The 15,875-nt window shown below is 39.1% G+C and overlaps 1 protein-coding gene across 1 annotated transcript in view; it reads right to left on the bottom strand.

The window, feature by feature from the left end:
* LOC116984113 overlaps window positions 1-15,875 on the bottom strand; it is a 98,382-nt gene that overhangs the window by 74,857 nt on the left and 7,650 nt on the right. Inside the window, exons 2-9 of the mRNA XM_033038205.1 lie at window positions 15,268-15,434; window positions 14,551-14,720; window positions 7,585-7,695; window positions 6,949-7,102; window positions 4,084-4,190; window positions 3,312-3,439; window positions 3,142-3,223; window positions 2,959-3,048 (exon numbers count right to left, since the gene is read on the bottom strand). Coding sequence (XP_032894096.1) covers window positions 2,959-3,048; window positions 3,142-3,223; window positions 3,312-3,439; window positions 4,084-4,190; window positions 6,949-7,102; window positions 7,585-7,695; window positions 14,551-14,720; window positions 15,268-15,397 — 972 coding nt within the window. The 5' untranslated portion in view covers window positions 15,398-15,434. The remainder of the gene's footprint in view (window positions 1-2,958; window positions 3,049-3,141; window positions 3,224-3,311; window positions 3,440-4,083; window positions 4,191-6,948; window positions 7,103-7,584; window positions 7,696-14,550; window positions 14,721-15,267; window positions 15,435-15,875) is intronic.

Here is a 15,875-nt window from a genome sequence, read left to right as displayed (position 1 = left end):
AAATGTCACCTATCCAAGTTTTCCAAAGATGCTGCCTGAACCACCAAGTTACTCCAGCAGTTTTTATCTTTCTTTGTAAACCAGCATCTACCAGAAACATTTTGTTCCTACACCACCTGGTGTTCACACCCAAGTTTATCATTATCCTATTAACTTAATTAAAAGAACATTTACCTCTGTAAAAAGGAAGTTAAAAGTTTCCACCTAGCAAGTAAGCATACGCCTCTGTGCATTGGGAAACTTATGCATCTGTCAGTGTTCGCAGCCCAGCCTAATGCTAAAAATTATTCATGGTACTTGTCAAAAATGAACAAGAATTCAGTCTGAAGAAGGGTCTCGACCCGAAACGTCGCCTATTCCTTCGCTCCATAGATGCTGCCTCACCTGCTGAATTTCTCCAGCTTTTTTGTCTACCGTCGAATTTTCCAGCATCTACAGTTCTTTCTTAAATAATTTCTCCCTCTCCCTTAAAGGAACGTCCTTTAATTCTGAGGCTATGAACTCTCCCACTAGTGGAAACATCCTCTCCACATCCACTCTATCCAGGTATTTCAATATATGGTAAGTTTCAATGAGGTACCCCCTCATCCTTCTAAACTCCAGTGAGTAGAGGCCCAGTGCCGTCAAACACTCAAATGCCTCAAAAATGCTGGAGTAACTCAGCGGGACAGGCAGCATCTCTGGAGAGAAGAAATGGGTGACGTTTCGGGTCGAGACCCTTCTTCAGACCAAGAGTCAGGGGAGACTAGAGATATGGAAGGGTAAGGTGTGAAAACGACAGATCAAAGCAGACGATGCTCAAGGAAATGTAGAATGGTTCATCGTTGGCTGAGAGGAAGGTGACAACGAGACATACATTCAGTAAAATTAATCAGGAAGCAATTACAGGAGATTCAGGTAAGTTTCCCCAAATAGTCATTATTGTAGGTATGTCGCAAAGCCTACCTGAAGCGTCGCTGAAAATCTGTCGCTGCGGGTGTGCGCGATTTTGGCGCCGTTTAGAGGGGGGCGGGTTTAAAACGCGATTTTCTCTAGGCTGTTCAAATCGAAGATGTTCAGCCTAGTTAATTATTAACGAAAAATCGCTGGAAGACCCCGTCGCAAAAGCTATTATTAGTTTTAAAGGCCACGTATAATAGTTATAGTAGTTTAAAAATCAACCTCTAAACCCGCGAACACCAGCAACCGCAGGGTCTCATAAAGCAAATATCTGAAGGTAGGCTGTATATTTTTACATTAAAAAGGGCTTCTAAAGATCCCTATATACAAAGTTTAATATTGCGAGTAGCTCATTTTGGGCCCATTATATCCCGCAGTATTTTTCTGGGCATTTGGGGCACAAATCTACCGCAATGTGAACGTTCTAAACCAGCGCGTTCACAGGAACCCACTGGAAAGCTGATTTAAATGGACTTTAATTTACAGCAATTGAACACTAAATTCCTTCCATTTGGTCCATAAATTAATGTAAATGAGATTTAAAAATCATGTTTTATTGTGAATTATTTGTGAATATTATTTGGACATTTAGGCTATTTAAAAATGTTAATCATTTATTAAGAAATGGATAGATGTTTAGATCTAGTAATTGAAGTCTGAAATTAGCTACAATTAGGTAACTAACTAATTATATGCTTTAATTTCAGGTCATCCAAGTAAGATAATTTTATATTTGTTTCAGAATGCTTCAATCTATGATAACTGAAAATTTCATTCAGTTCTCTTAATTTTTAAGAAAGTTATGGGCTTTTGACTGTTCACGATCACAGCTTTTTTGTTATGTCCATAGAAAATCAATAGGGAACAAGATGCTCATTTCCCAGTATGAAAATGGCCATAACTTTTTAAATACTTGAGATATGAAAGTGAATTAGGTGTCAAATTAAACTTATTTTTATGCTTTATCTGATGGGATAAATTGCAGACTTGATTTTAAAAATCTCAAAATTTTGTAACATTGCTAATTATTGGAGCAGTTCATATCATCTATTTTGTTTTTAAAATAAATGATCAACCAAAAATTAGAAAAAAATTACGAAGGTGGCTTAAAATGAGAAAACATATTTGATGTATGTGCCTTTAAGTGAAGGAACCACAATCAGCACTGTGTTATAATGCTAATCAGGTTCCGTCAGCAGTTATAGGAGCCACTGTCCTATGAGTACCAATGACTCAGGGCAACCAAACTGGTAATGCTTAAAGAGGCTTCTGGTAAATGGCCACGTCTTAATTGCTCCTGCTGAATCCTTAAAAGTTCGAAGGACCAGTGCAGGTTTTGAAGAAAACTTCCTTGTTCTTGCCTCCCCACACTTCCCTCGTCTCCCAGGATATCTTAACAGGTCACTCCGTGTGAATTTGCTTAGCTCATTTCTTCAAATTACTTGAGCTTTGTACTAAGCAGAAAATTAATTTAGGACGTGGGTGCAGTGATATTTAGATGAGCACTACATACTGAAATAATCATAAATATTTCAATAGGATCCTATAAATACATTGAATATAAATTAAGAATAAAACTTTGCATTTATGCAACTATCAAGATGCAAGTAATTGTACCTTAATATTTTAAGGATTAGGCCCGTGCAAGGGATACAGTGAAAATGGATTTAAATACTATAATTGGGAGTTAACTATTATGAGGAAAAGCTCAAAATGAAACAAAGCTAAGAATGACTCAACAAAACTTTTTTTAAAGTATTGGTTGGACAGATTGGTAAAGAAGGCTTCCAATGTTTACAAAGGTCAGGTTGAACATTATAAATGGTGGGTTTAGAGAAATTTAGAAGAGATAGTCTGCATACAACAGGTCTTCAGGGCTTGGAATGCTTTTGTTATGAGTAGATGATGAGACTCAGAATAAGGAGACTGGGAATAAAATAATTAGAAAGAAAAAGAAAAACATTCTAAATAGCTCTTCAATTAGACACACTGTGCAATAATTTGAATAATTCCACTCACAATGTATTTTACAACTGCTATGGATTGCCTGAACTTGTAACCACACATAAAGATAACACATAAATAGGCACAGAGAGCCTTCGGATCTGCCTTTAAAAAGAAAGATGATGAAAAGTTAATTAGAAAATGCATCAATTATGATAAAACCAAAATAAAATCCTATTACAATTTTTATATTATTACCTCAAGAAGATCTTGTGAAGTTAATGAAGTTGATATGCAAATAATTGCTTCCATTGTTTTTAAAGCTAGATTCGTTGTCCACCTACAAAATTAATCAAATCTGTGGCATTAAATTATGGACACAAAGAAGTAATAACCAAGCTGTAAATTATGGTTAAAAAGAGTCATACCTATCGTACGGAAGTACTTCCACGATGAACGTGCCAGGCATGAAGGAATTCACCAAATAGCACCAGACATGACTATCTGCCAAGTCACCTATATCTTTTACACACAGTTTACGGCCTTTGGCTGCTATCTACATTATGGATAGAAGAGTGGATATCAATATTCTTTGTGCAGATATTGTTCAAGTGGCTGCTACAAGTCACTGAATTAATTACAGAAAGAAAATGCAACCAGAGTCTTGTGGTGGCAATTAACCTATTGCACAAATGAGTATCATCATGGATGACGAGCTGAGCACAACAAATTGGGACGGTCCTTGGTTCCAGAAAAATAAAAATCAATGTTGCTTTCCGCTGTTTTACAATGGAGCTTAAATTGATGAATAATAACTCTATGCCATTAGGTGCCTTTGTTCACAGGTTCAAAGGTCTGTTTATTGTCACCTGTACCAATTAAGGTGCTGTGAAACTCGATTACCTTACAGCTACACTAAAAAAAAGCAACAAGACAACCAACTACATAAAAGTTAACTTGTGGATCAGTTAAAACGTTTTGGATCAACTAGTACTACCAAGAACTATTGAAAGAGAATTCCGATGACTGTTTAACATCCAGTTGGGTTCAACTTCCTTTTTTTTAATCAAATTGGACAGCATGTTCAAACAATCTCATTCATTTAGCATTGTAGTTATGTATCCATTCAATGCAGCATTATATCTCACATTGCATTCATCACCATATGAAAATACATCACTGTGTTGAATAAAGAAGTACCTGCAAGTGGGTATTAATGAGATCCAGAATGCATTCAACGGCAGAAGGATAGTTATTCCAGCCCTCTTTAGGAATTTTCTTGTTAAAGGCTTTAGCTAGCTCATGACCTTAGACACATGAATTGTTAATTTAATTATACAATTAATGTAAATTGATATAAAACAATAATTCATACTTTTTTAAGAGAAAGGAAATTCATAGACATTTTTGTTAGATGGCAGAAATCACTGCCTCAAAAGGATCGTGCAAAACAACAATAGAAAATTGTATAAATGCACAGCTGGTTGTGCACTATCAATAGAGAAAGAAACATAATTAATATTTCAGGTCAAGATCGGAAACAAGTGCCGGAGGAGGCAGTTGAGGTAAGTATAATAGTATTTAAAAGATATTCGGATAGGTATATGGCTAGGAAATGTTTAGAGGGATCTGGACCAAACATTGGCAAATGGGACTAGTATAATGGGGTATCTTGGCCGGCATGTATGAGTTGGGCTGAAGGGCCTGTTTCCGTACAGTAAGGCTCAAAGTTAAACAGATCCGAGAAAAGCAGAAGTTGGGTAGAGGAGGTGAGAATAAAAAGAAAGATCTGAGATAAGATGAAAAGCAGGAGAGATTAAATGAGTAGTGCAATGGGACATGTTAAAGAAAAGCAAAAGATTGGTCTGGAGAAAGAGTAAATGGGAGAAGTAGCATCATTACCTGAAACTACAAAAGGAAAGTAGTGTTAAATGAAAACTGAAATTGATGGAAAAATTCATTATCTGAAATTGTTAAAAACATTGTTGAACTTGGAAGTTTATAAGGGACTTGGTCAAAAGATAAAACACTGTTTTTTGAGCTTAGTTGAGGTTCAAAAGTGAGGACCGATGGATCAGAGTGGAAGTGTGTAGGAAAGACCTGCAGATGCTGGTTTACACTGAAGATAGACACAAAATGCTGGAGTAACTCAGTGGGACAGGCAGCAACTCTGGTTAGATGGGCGTGGGTGACATTTCAGATCGAGACCCTTCTTCAGGCTGGGAGTCAGGGTAGAAGGAGACACCTGACTCTCAGGATAAGGATAAGCTGATCAAAGGGGACAAAGATCAAGGTAAATGTAGAATAAATCATTGTTAGCTTGGAGAGGGTGACAACAAGACATACAGAGATAAAATGTGATCAGGTGGACAGTCAAACTAGTCGGAGTGGAATGTGCCTTTGAGAACTAAACTGATACGTGTATATAAGTTGACACATTCTCTATAGCCCCATCAACAGCCACACTGCAATAATTAACATAAAGTTCAATTCTCTTCGGCAGTAAGAATAAAAACAAATTAAAATTGTTGTGTCGTTCACTAATGTACTTCAGGGAATGTAATCTGCAGTCCCTGCACAGTCTGGCTCATATACTGTATACCTCCCAATCAAATAGTATGATTGATTCTCAACTGTCTTCTCATTCTAGGGTCATTTGTGGATGGAACATAAATGCTGGTATTGCCAGTGACAAACTCATCTCATTAATGAATAACAAAAAATCCATTCAAAACAAACATTTTTACACTTTACAACACCGTACTCATATTTATTTTCCTCTATGGTACATTAGTGGAGATCAGTAGCACAAAGAATTATTCATCTTTTTTGAGCGAGTGCTCATATCTGTTATGCTGAAGTATCTGAAAAATACTGCAGTTAAAGAGATACTTATTTGTGGAAGCTGCTAGGCTGAACTTTTATTCATTAATAAATTATACGGGGACCCAGATTAATCTAATCAAAACAGTCTCAACAAGTATTTGCAAATCTATGTAATTTCAAGCATTAAAATAAAACACATTTGGATTGAAGATAAACAGCACTATTATCAATATAAAGGTATTTTGTATCTGCATGCACTTTTTTGACCAATAACCTTTTAAAAATATTTTCTCAAGCTAATGTGCGGGGCAATGTTCTTGTTGGCAGCTCGATACTATTTGAATGATGGCATGGATGACATTTAAAAGTGTTTATCACTGAATTTCACATACAATGGACAATAAGTTCACAAGGAGAACACTGAAAAATGTATGTTAATTGCCAATGTTCTAAAAATTGTTCAGTGCGTTGATGTTTCAGCATACTATGCAACTAATGCAATGCAGATAATGTTTGTTAAATTAACATTTCTACCTGTATTAGGGATCTTTAAATGTGAAACAAGCTTTCTAAATGGGAACAAAAGGGTATAAGTAAAATATTGTGGAAATGGAAAATCAGAATTAAAAAGAGGAAATGTTGGATACACTCAGCAAGTCAGATTACATTTGTAGAGAGAAAAACGGAGTTAATGTTTCATATTCAACATCTTTTCTCCATCTAATTTAATCCTTTCATCTGGACTATTCAGGCTAGGGAGGATGTTCCCAACAGCTAGCGAGTTTAGAACCAAACTCATCAATGGGATGTTTACATTCCCAAGACAAGCCTGGCCTCACTGTAACCAAGATACTCCTTACGTTCCCCACCCGCTCTGCACCATAAAACCAAATTGTATCCTCTTTCTCCTAATAATTCTAATAAAGAATTGACCCTACTTTGGGTGTTCTTTTATCTTTGTCTTTCATACCATGTATAAATTCCTAAGCGATGACACATTTTAATTAATCCTTTTTATAAAAGGTCTGAAAGGCAGGTTAATTTTCAGTTGGAAATGGAAATAGAATCCTCAAAAGATCTAAATAAACTATGCCAGCCAATGATCATTACAATTCAAGTAAACTTTCCTTCTGTCACTAAAAGTATTATTAATTCTAATATTTTAATTCCTGATGATTTCTAATTTATCAATGAATGAAGAAAAATGAAGAAATGCTTAAAATGGAATATTGTTATTACCTGGAAATGGTTCCGAATTTTGCAAATAATACGATTCAACCTGGGTAGAGACAGAAGATCCTTTTGTTTCATCTAATGGGAACGCAAGACCAGCAAAAAATGATGGAGGAGCTTTTGCTTGCTTTTGCGCTGATGATTTAACCTGTAGTGTCCACTGAATCCAAAAATAACAAATCTTCCTTATATTATTCTACATTTAACATAGAAGTCAATGGTATATCTTCAGCAACTTGTTTCAAATTATTTGTATATTTATTTTCTTATAAGAAATATATAAACATTACATTTTTAATATATTGTTTCCACAAATGATTTGGTACAATTTGTAAGTCTGATATTTTAATATTGATGGGCACTTAATTCGAGCAGAGAAATTTAAAAGCAAAGGCAATGTTTCCATCAAGAAGAAAATGATAAGACATAAATACTACAACATTATATTCCAAAGAAGTTACATTTCCCAAAAAAGCATCTGTCAAAATTTGGTCTCATTTCACCCAATTTTAAAATTCAACAGAAATTAATATAATGATTTGAGATTTGAAATGTAAAGGGATTATTTCCTTTTCATGTGGTAATAATATAAGGAATAAACAGCCGTAAGCACTTGTAGTGCTTCAATATTCTCCCTCCTACCTTGAAACAAATGGCGCAGACCAGTTTCTCATTATTGAGCAGCAGTTGACTTGACCGTTCCCAGGTGAACCGAATGTCATACACTATTAACTTCCATAGTAGGTCACTTACCTGGTGGACAAATCAAAATGCACTCCTCACAGCTTAAGTCATTGTGCAATGTAAGCATTCATTGTTAATAATCAGTAAGCAATACTATTTTTAGGGGATTCGCTGGAGAAAAATGATAAACTATTAAATACAATTTATTATTTTATTAATTTGCTATCAATACATTATCAATACTAAAATATGACTTCTGACGGAAAAAATATCCCTAGTCATTACATTTCCAAAGTTGAAGGCTATAAAAGTAGGAATCTCTGAAATCTAGTCACTTATTTTATCACACACAAATAATTCAAACCTTATTGCAATCATGACCTCAAGGACACATGTATAGACTATTGTAGATCCTTTGTTTTCAAATTGCAACAAAGTTTAGGAAGAGTTGTTTTTATTTCCTGGCCCACACATGAGTAAAGTAGGTCATTGAAAGCAACAATGCATATGCCAGTGAGATGCAGAAGCTGGAATCGTGAGCAAAACACAAAGTTTTGGACTAACTCCATGTCAGGCAGCATTTGTGGGATTAAATGAATAGGTGACCATTTGGGTCAGGACTTTTCTTCAGAATGATTGCAGAAAGGGCGAAAAAGCTGGAAAAGAGCGGCGGGGTTTGTTTGCAAATATCATTTTGGTTATTCAGTCAGAAATAAAAAATGTTATGGACAAATAAAAACAAGGTATTGTTATGCTGAACGTTTCATAGACTTATTTTTTTAACTTTACAGAAGATTTTAAAAATACAAGAATCGTTAAAAAAAATTGTTTTTAAATAGGGAGTTAATGCTAATTAACTTTTTCATTATCCCCTTTTGTTTGAAGGGACAATTCTGAAAATGATTAATAGAAATACTTCATATATAATTTCAGATGATATAATGAACATACCCTGTTTCAGAAAGCTTTCATTGTGTTGTATACATAAAAAATGCAGTAATAATATGAAATCAGGAAACAATGAAAATAAACAATATTTAAGGGCAGTTTAAGGATAGTTCTCACAATTGTTATAAATGAAATGGTGTTTGATGTGAGGATGTCAAACGTGATGTACCGTAGTTAAATGGGGCCTGCTGTAGTTTCAAGTTACTTGAGGGAATTCATTTGATTTTTGACAAACGGGACAACAAAACAGAAAACATCCTAAGGGATTGTTTTTGAGAAATCATATTCCCCCTCAGTTGGAGTGATGCTACAAACACTGCAGACACTTAAAATAAATAGCCAGTTTGATCAAAATAAATCTACTCAGACCACATAGGCGCTTACTTCCCTTTGCCTTTCTCAGCACCTTTACTTCATCTTTGTAATGAGCTAACAGTTATAATCTTCTATATTACTAAAAGTCTGTTCTTGACCGGTTTTGGCCTTCTGTGCTGCGATTTCCGAGAGAACGCCGCCACCTACGGCCGTCATTTTTGGCCACCTCGCTCAGAGCCCCCCTCCGCCGCATGTGTGCCGAGGATCTTTCCCGTCGATGAAAAATGACAGAGATATTAATGCTTTTACAAAATTCCCCATTCTCTCTGCTGCTCCTGCTGGTGGGAGGGGGAGGGACTATAAAACCAGGAAGTGGTGTGCCCCAATCAGCCTCTACAACATGGAGGTCTGAGCTCTGAATGACTGAACAAATGTCTACACAGCTGTGAGTAAGTACCCTTAATTTGGTTTGAAAATTAAAATATGGTTATGGTTAGTTTGAGGAAAAAAGCACTGCCTGCTAATGGTTGTTTGGGGGGTTTGGGTTGAGTAAAAAGGCATTCTCTCTCACTCTCTCCCTATCCCTCTCTCTTTCTCTCTCTCTCCCCCCCGTCTCTCTCCCTTTCTCTCTCTCTCTCCCCTCCTCTCCCCCCCTCTCTCCGCCCCCTCTCTCCTCTCCCCTCTCCTCTCCCCCCTCTCCTCTCTTCCCCCCTCACCTCTCTCCCCGCACTCTTCTCTCCACTCTCCTCTCCCCCCCTCTCCTCTCTCCCCCCTCTCTCCTCTCCCCCCTCTCTCCTTTCCCCCCTCTCTCCTCTTCCCTCCTTTCCCCCCTCTCTCCTCTTCCCCCCTCTCTCCTTTCCCCCCTCTCTCCTCTTCCCCCCTCTCTCACCCCCTCTCCTCCCCCCTCTCCTCTCCCCTCCTCTCCTCTCCCCTCCTCTCCTCTCCCACCCTCTCCTCTCCCACCCTCTCCTCTCCCCCCTCTCCTCTACCCCCCTCATCTCTCTCCCCTCTTCTCTCCCTCCTTCCCCCTCCTCTCCCTCTCCCCCTGCTCCCCTCTCCTCTCTCACTCCCCTCCCCCCCCTCTTCTCTTCCCCCCTCTTCTCTTCCCCCCCTCTTCTCCTCTCCCCCCCACCCCTCTCTCTCTCCCCTCTTTTTCTCCCCCTCCTCCCCTCCATCCCCTCCCCACCGTCCCTCCCCTAAAACCCCCTCCCCTCCACACACCTCTACCCCCTTCCCTCCACCCTCCCTCACCCTCCCTGCTCCCCACCTCCCCCTTCCCATTCAGCACCCCCTCTCTCTCTCCCCTGCTCCCCTCCATCCCCTCCCCCACCCTCCCTCCCTCCCCTAAACCCCCTCCCCTCCACACCCCCTACCCTCTTCCCTCCACCCTCCCCCTTCCCTCCCCCTCCCTGCTCCCCACCCTCTCAGCACCCCCTCTCTCTCCCCCTCACTCTCTCCTCCCCCTCTCCAGATGTGACTGCAAGTTGGGGGCTATGCGTCAGTAGATAGGGTGGTTATGGAGTAAAAGGAGCAAATTAATAATATTAATATAATATCAAGGGCGGTAATTAGCGTGAGTGCGGAGGGGGGGGATAGTTAGTGTGTGTGACGCTGCATGCCGCCCCCCCCCCCCCACAACCACACGTTGGGGGTACAGACCCAACGGGTCTGCACTTGGTCTAGTACTAGATATTTTTTAATACTATCAGCATATTTGTCTTTCCCATCTCTCTCCAAGATCTATTGTTTATAGCTGATCATAAACGTAGTCTTCTTTTTTTTTTTAAATGTGAGCAATTGGTTTGCAAAAATAACACCAACACCATCTCCAGAAAAACCTCAGAATCTCTGCAAAACCAAACAAACCAATATCATTGTCTCTCCCAGGTCAACTTCCCGATCATTGATGCATTGGTTACCCTCAATTAGCTCCTGGACTCTTATGGCAATCAATTTATTCTAAGGTCCATCTCGAGAACAGATTACCAGGTGGATAGAGAGAAAGCTTCAACAAAGTGCTCAAATTCTCCTTGAAAATAAAACAATATCCTCACTGATTCTTGAGAACCTCCGGCTCAGGATTGGGCAACGTCAAGAAAGGGCAGTTGGGATGTTATTGTGAACTCCATGGTCAAACGTCAGGGCACAGGGAAGCTCTGTGTAAATCACTTTGCTTCTGCAGGTTACACAGAGCCTTACTGTGTAAATAGCAGAAGCACACCGCCCTCATAGATTACCCCATCTGTGGAAGAGATTGCACTTCCAATATTTGCTTCATTAACCATCATCTGAGAATCCACAAAACAAGACATCCCCCCCTCTTCCCCCAGTCATCGATTCCTGGCAAATGGTCTAAGAAAAGACACCAAGTGCTGGACTAATTCAGCGGGTCAAACCGCATCTCTGCAGAACATGTATAGGTGACATTTCATCTTAGATGCAAGATTACAACTCTGTTCTTGAGCAGAAAAATTTGAAAAGGTGGATGAGACCAAGAGAAGGGGTGTTTGCTGGGGAAGTGTTTACCACGAGAAGGGGTGTTTGGTGGGCGAGTATTTACTTTCTCTTAGCATGAAGTTTATAAACTGCAATAGCTCATTGGGATTTGTTTAAAGTCTGTGCGGTTCCGTATACATTTTAAGACCCTCCTCTATGTCTACAAAGTCCTCAATGGGCTTGCCCCCTCCTACATTAAAAGTCTTCTCACCCACCACTCCACCTCCAGGTCCCACAGATCGACCGACTTGGGGCTGCTGAATATCCCGCGGTCTAGGCATAAGCTTAGGGGCGACCGCGCCTTTGCGGTTGCAGCTCCTAGACTGTGGAACAGCATCTCCTTTCCCATCAGAACTGCCCCCTCCATCGACTCCTTTAAGTCAAGACTAAAATCTTATCTATACTCCCAAGCCTTTCCTGACGTCCACTGAGCGAGGGCTATATGTACTGTATATATTTATGTAGTTTGTTTGTTTATACTATTCTTATAACAAATGTAAAGCACTTTGGCCAACGAGAGTTGTTTTTTTAAATGTGCTATATAAATAAATGTGACTTGACTTGATTTTGCATTTAGGAGAAATTGAAGTGTAACTTGGACAAGAGTGAACAACTTGTTTTAAAATGGCAGTTTTGATGGAGTAAAACGTATCAAAACTGCCTCATAGCACCAAAGACTCAGGTTCAATCAGTTTGCAGATTCTTCCTGTTTCCCCCTGAGGGTTTCTTCCGTTTGCTTCGGTTTCCACCCACATCCCAAAGACCTGCAGGTTTATAGATTAATTGGCATCTGTACATTGCCCCCCAGTAAGAAAGGAGTGAATGGATTAATGGGGTAACATAGAGTATGCACAATGTTGGCATGGAATAAATGGGCCAAAGGGCCTGTTTCCCTGCTGTCTCTCTGAATTATACTAAATTAAAACAACTTGCCACATGAGCAAAAACAGAGCAATTTTAAACAGGGTGTAGGATTTAAGAAATATCCAAGTGGGACAGTTGGAGCTGATTTGGGAAATAGTTCCCAAAGTTAAGGCCTAGTTATCTTAAGGCTCTGTTGGAGCAAGGGATTTCAAGGCTACAAAAGGGGAATGTAGACTTATCAGGTGAATGTTGGAATTAATCATGGAAATAGAAAAGGTGAGATCATGAAAATGTTTGAACATATGCTTTAGATTTATTATTAGATACAGTGAAACGTTTGTTTTGCATGCTGCCCAAATCAGATCAGATAATACTGTGATCAGGCCAAACTCAAGTACAATGGGGTAGAGCAAAGGGTGCAGAATATAGGTCTTAGCATTGTAGCACAATAGTTAAACAGACAAAGTCCAATGTCAGCTATAAGAGGAGAATTGGCCAGTACCCTAGCTTATGGAAGGACCGTTCAGAAGCCTGTTAACAGAAAGGACGAAGCTGTTCCTGTGGCTGGTGGTACACACTTTCAAGCTTCTGTACCTTCTTTCCAACTGGAGCAAAGAGAAGATGCCCGGGGTAGGCAAAATTTTTGATTATTTTGGCTGCTTTCCCAAGGCAGCGTGAAATGTAGATGTAGTGAATGTGGGGACTCTTGTCTGTGTGATGGGCTGGGCAACATCCACGATTTCATGTGGTCTTGGGCAACCCAACCAAGTCGCGATGCAATCCAACAGCGTGTCTGTGGATGTTGGATGAGAATACTGGAGTTTTAACAATGACAATGTGTATTTTTCTTGGGGCGCTCTACACCCCCTGATGTAAGTGCACTCAGAAGTCAGCAATACATTGTTTTGAATGTCGTATGTTCTCAGATCAGCTTCGCATGCAAGTGACAGTACTTTTATTGTATTTCCAAACAGGGAAAGAAAGAATGAGTGAATTTGAATTTAAGCATACAGATAACGTCATTTAATCCACGTGCCATTATAATAATTCATTATGATAGAAGAGTAGCCATGGGGTACAGATGGGGAAGCTTTAACTGTAAGACATTAAAATTAAAGTTTAGAGAGGGTTACATAAGAGTGTATAGATGCTGGGGTTTTGAGTAAAAAAAAAACTGCTGCAGGAACTCAATGGGTTAGGCAGCATCTGTGGAGGGAAATGGGCAGACAACATTTTGGGTCGGGCTCCAAAATAAATTTTACAATGCAGTGTTTGTAACTACAGTACATATGGTGATATGACAATATGATACGATATGGACAATGATACATTTCAGATACAAAAAACAGAAAGTGCTGGAGTAACTCTGCATGTCAGGCAGGATCTCTGGAAAACATGGAGAGGCGATGCTTTGGGTTGTGAACCTTCTTCAGTGATTGTAGTCAGGGGAGAAAGGTGGAAGAGAGGTGGAGGGGGCAAAAGCCAAGCAATAGGTGGATACAGGTGGGGTGAGGTGTGGGGGGGGGGGGGGGGGGGGGGGCGGGGGTGATTGGCAGACATTTGGACAAAGGACCAAGATGAGAAAACATAATGTCTGAGTTAAGGAGAACAGAAGGGGTGTGAAATGTAAATCAAGAGGAAGGATTACAGGTGGAAGGGAAGGCGGTGAAGGGGAAAGGGAGAAATGGGTGGGTGCATCCAGGTAGGGCACTGGGAAGAGAGGGAGATAAAATGGGAGAAAGGAAGGGGAGGGGGAGAGAGTTGTTCACATAAAACTGGAGAATTCAACTTTCCACTGGGTTGTGAGCTACCAAAACAGAATGTGAGGTGCTGCTCCACCAGTTTGTGCGTGACCTCACTGTGGCAATGGAGGATGCCCAGGACAGAAAGGTTGGTATGGGAATGGGAAGGGGAGTTAAAATGGTTAGCAACCGGGAATTCCGTAGGCCTTGGCAGACCGAGTGTAAATGTTTGACGAAATGTTTGCCGTCTACGCTCTGTCTCACCAATATAACAGAGGCCACATCGGGAGCACCGAATGCAGTTGATGAGGTGCTCCCGATGTTGTCCTACTTCCTTGATCCATAGTCCCTGTGAATTCAGCTCCTCACTGGGGACATGTGATGCACATGAATCTTCTCACCTTACTGTTACCGCTTAATCACGATTTTTTTTTAAATGCACGGCATTGAAAAGTAAACGTGTCTGCTCGTTAAATTAGTCAAAAATAAGCTATTAAGATAACCCATCTGAAGTGTTATTCAAGTGGAAGTTAACAATAAAAGAGACCCTTTTACATACAGATTTAATATTTTTCTTGGCAATCAGGCCACAGTCGATTTTACTATCCTTAGGTATGATGCCAGCTTTTTGTAGTTCTTCTAAAAACAACTCAAATCGTGGAATAAGATTCTGTTTAGATTGACGTTGAGCCATGCCGTTCATATTCCTGGGTGCCTTTCCAGTAAAACCTAACCAAAAAACACATCGGGAAAAAACCCCATTAAAAGTGGACTTTCATTGTGAATAAAATAAATAGATCTCAGTTCAAATTGCTTAATTGTAAAGTCTGCATTATACAACAAATAAATAGTGCAATTTACATTCCCAATTTATTAGCTATTATGCAAGTATACAGAAAGGTAATATTTAATACACCACATGTATAATATCTTTCTATATAAAGTGCATACAGCAATATTGTAAAACACTATATACTTAATAGTTAGCCATCTGCCAGTTAATAAGATATTCTGCCTGTTTAAATGTTACTCTAGTAACATGGAAACCTGCCATTACAATTGATTGTTCATAAAAGGCTGCTATTTACGTTATTAAAATGGATGGCGAAGGCCAAATTAAAATTGTATTTGATAATGTTTTCATTTGAGTTAGGCTTAACATATTCCACACAAATATTTGAGTAATGAAAGGGTTAAGTCCATTCAATTATAGAAAAGTTAATGATGCATATATGTACTACAATCAAATATCATTTTTTAACGAATTTGAACTTACTTTCTAACAATTTTTTCAAATGATTGTCTGTGAACAGCTCTATAAATATATTGTTGAGCTGACGACTCAGTGAAGAACATCGTGCATTTGCCCAGGCTGTGTAACATGTTATTCTTGTTCGCAGAGGCATTTAATCAAATTTAAATCAAATTATTTGCGAGCGACATCTGCAAGTAAAGCAACAACAAAAAAAATCCTCGTAAAGGAATATGATAAAAAGTGATCATCTCACTTCGTAAGTAACCAAACTGTTTCCCATACAAAACAAAGATAATGTTAACGCTGCAAACACAAAATTAAATCAGAAAATGTTGGGAATGCTCAGCACCTCAAGCAGCAATTGTGATAAGAAATAGAGTTAATGCTGCAGTATTAACCTTCCACCTTAACTAATTGTTTTAATCACTCGGGATTGATAACTCAATCCAATTACAATACTAAATGCTTGCATTTAAACTAGCACCAAGGTGAGGATAGCAATGGACCAGTCATTCCTCTTAATAACAACAATCATTTATAATTTGCAAGACTCTTGTGTTTAAAATCAAATACAAGCTACCCTGAATGTCTAAGCTTTTATAAACCAAGGAAACTGGACTCATGGATTA

This window comes from Amblyraja radiata, chromosome 19, assembly GCF_010909765.2.
Source record: "Amblyraja radiata isolate CabotCenter1 chromosome 19, sAmbRad1.1.pri, whole genome shotgun sequence".
Lineage (NCBI taxonomy): Eukaryota > Metazoa > Chordata > Chondrichthyes > Rajiformes > Rajidae > Amblyraja > Amblyraja radiata.
The sequence above is the reverse complement of the archived record's forward strand: the minus strand, read 5'-3'. Positions and strand labels throughout refer to the sequence as shown.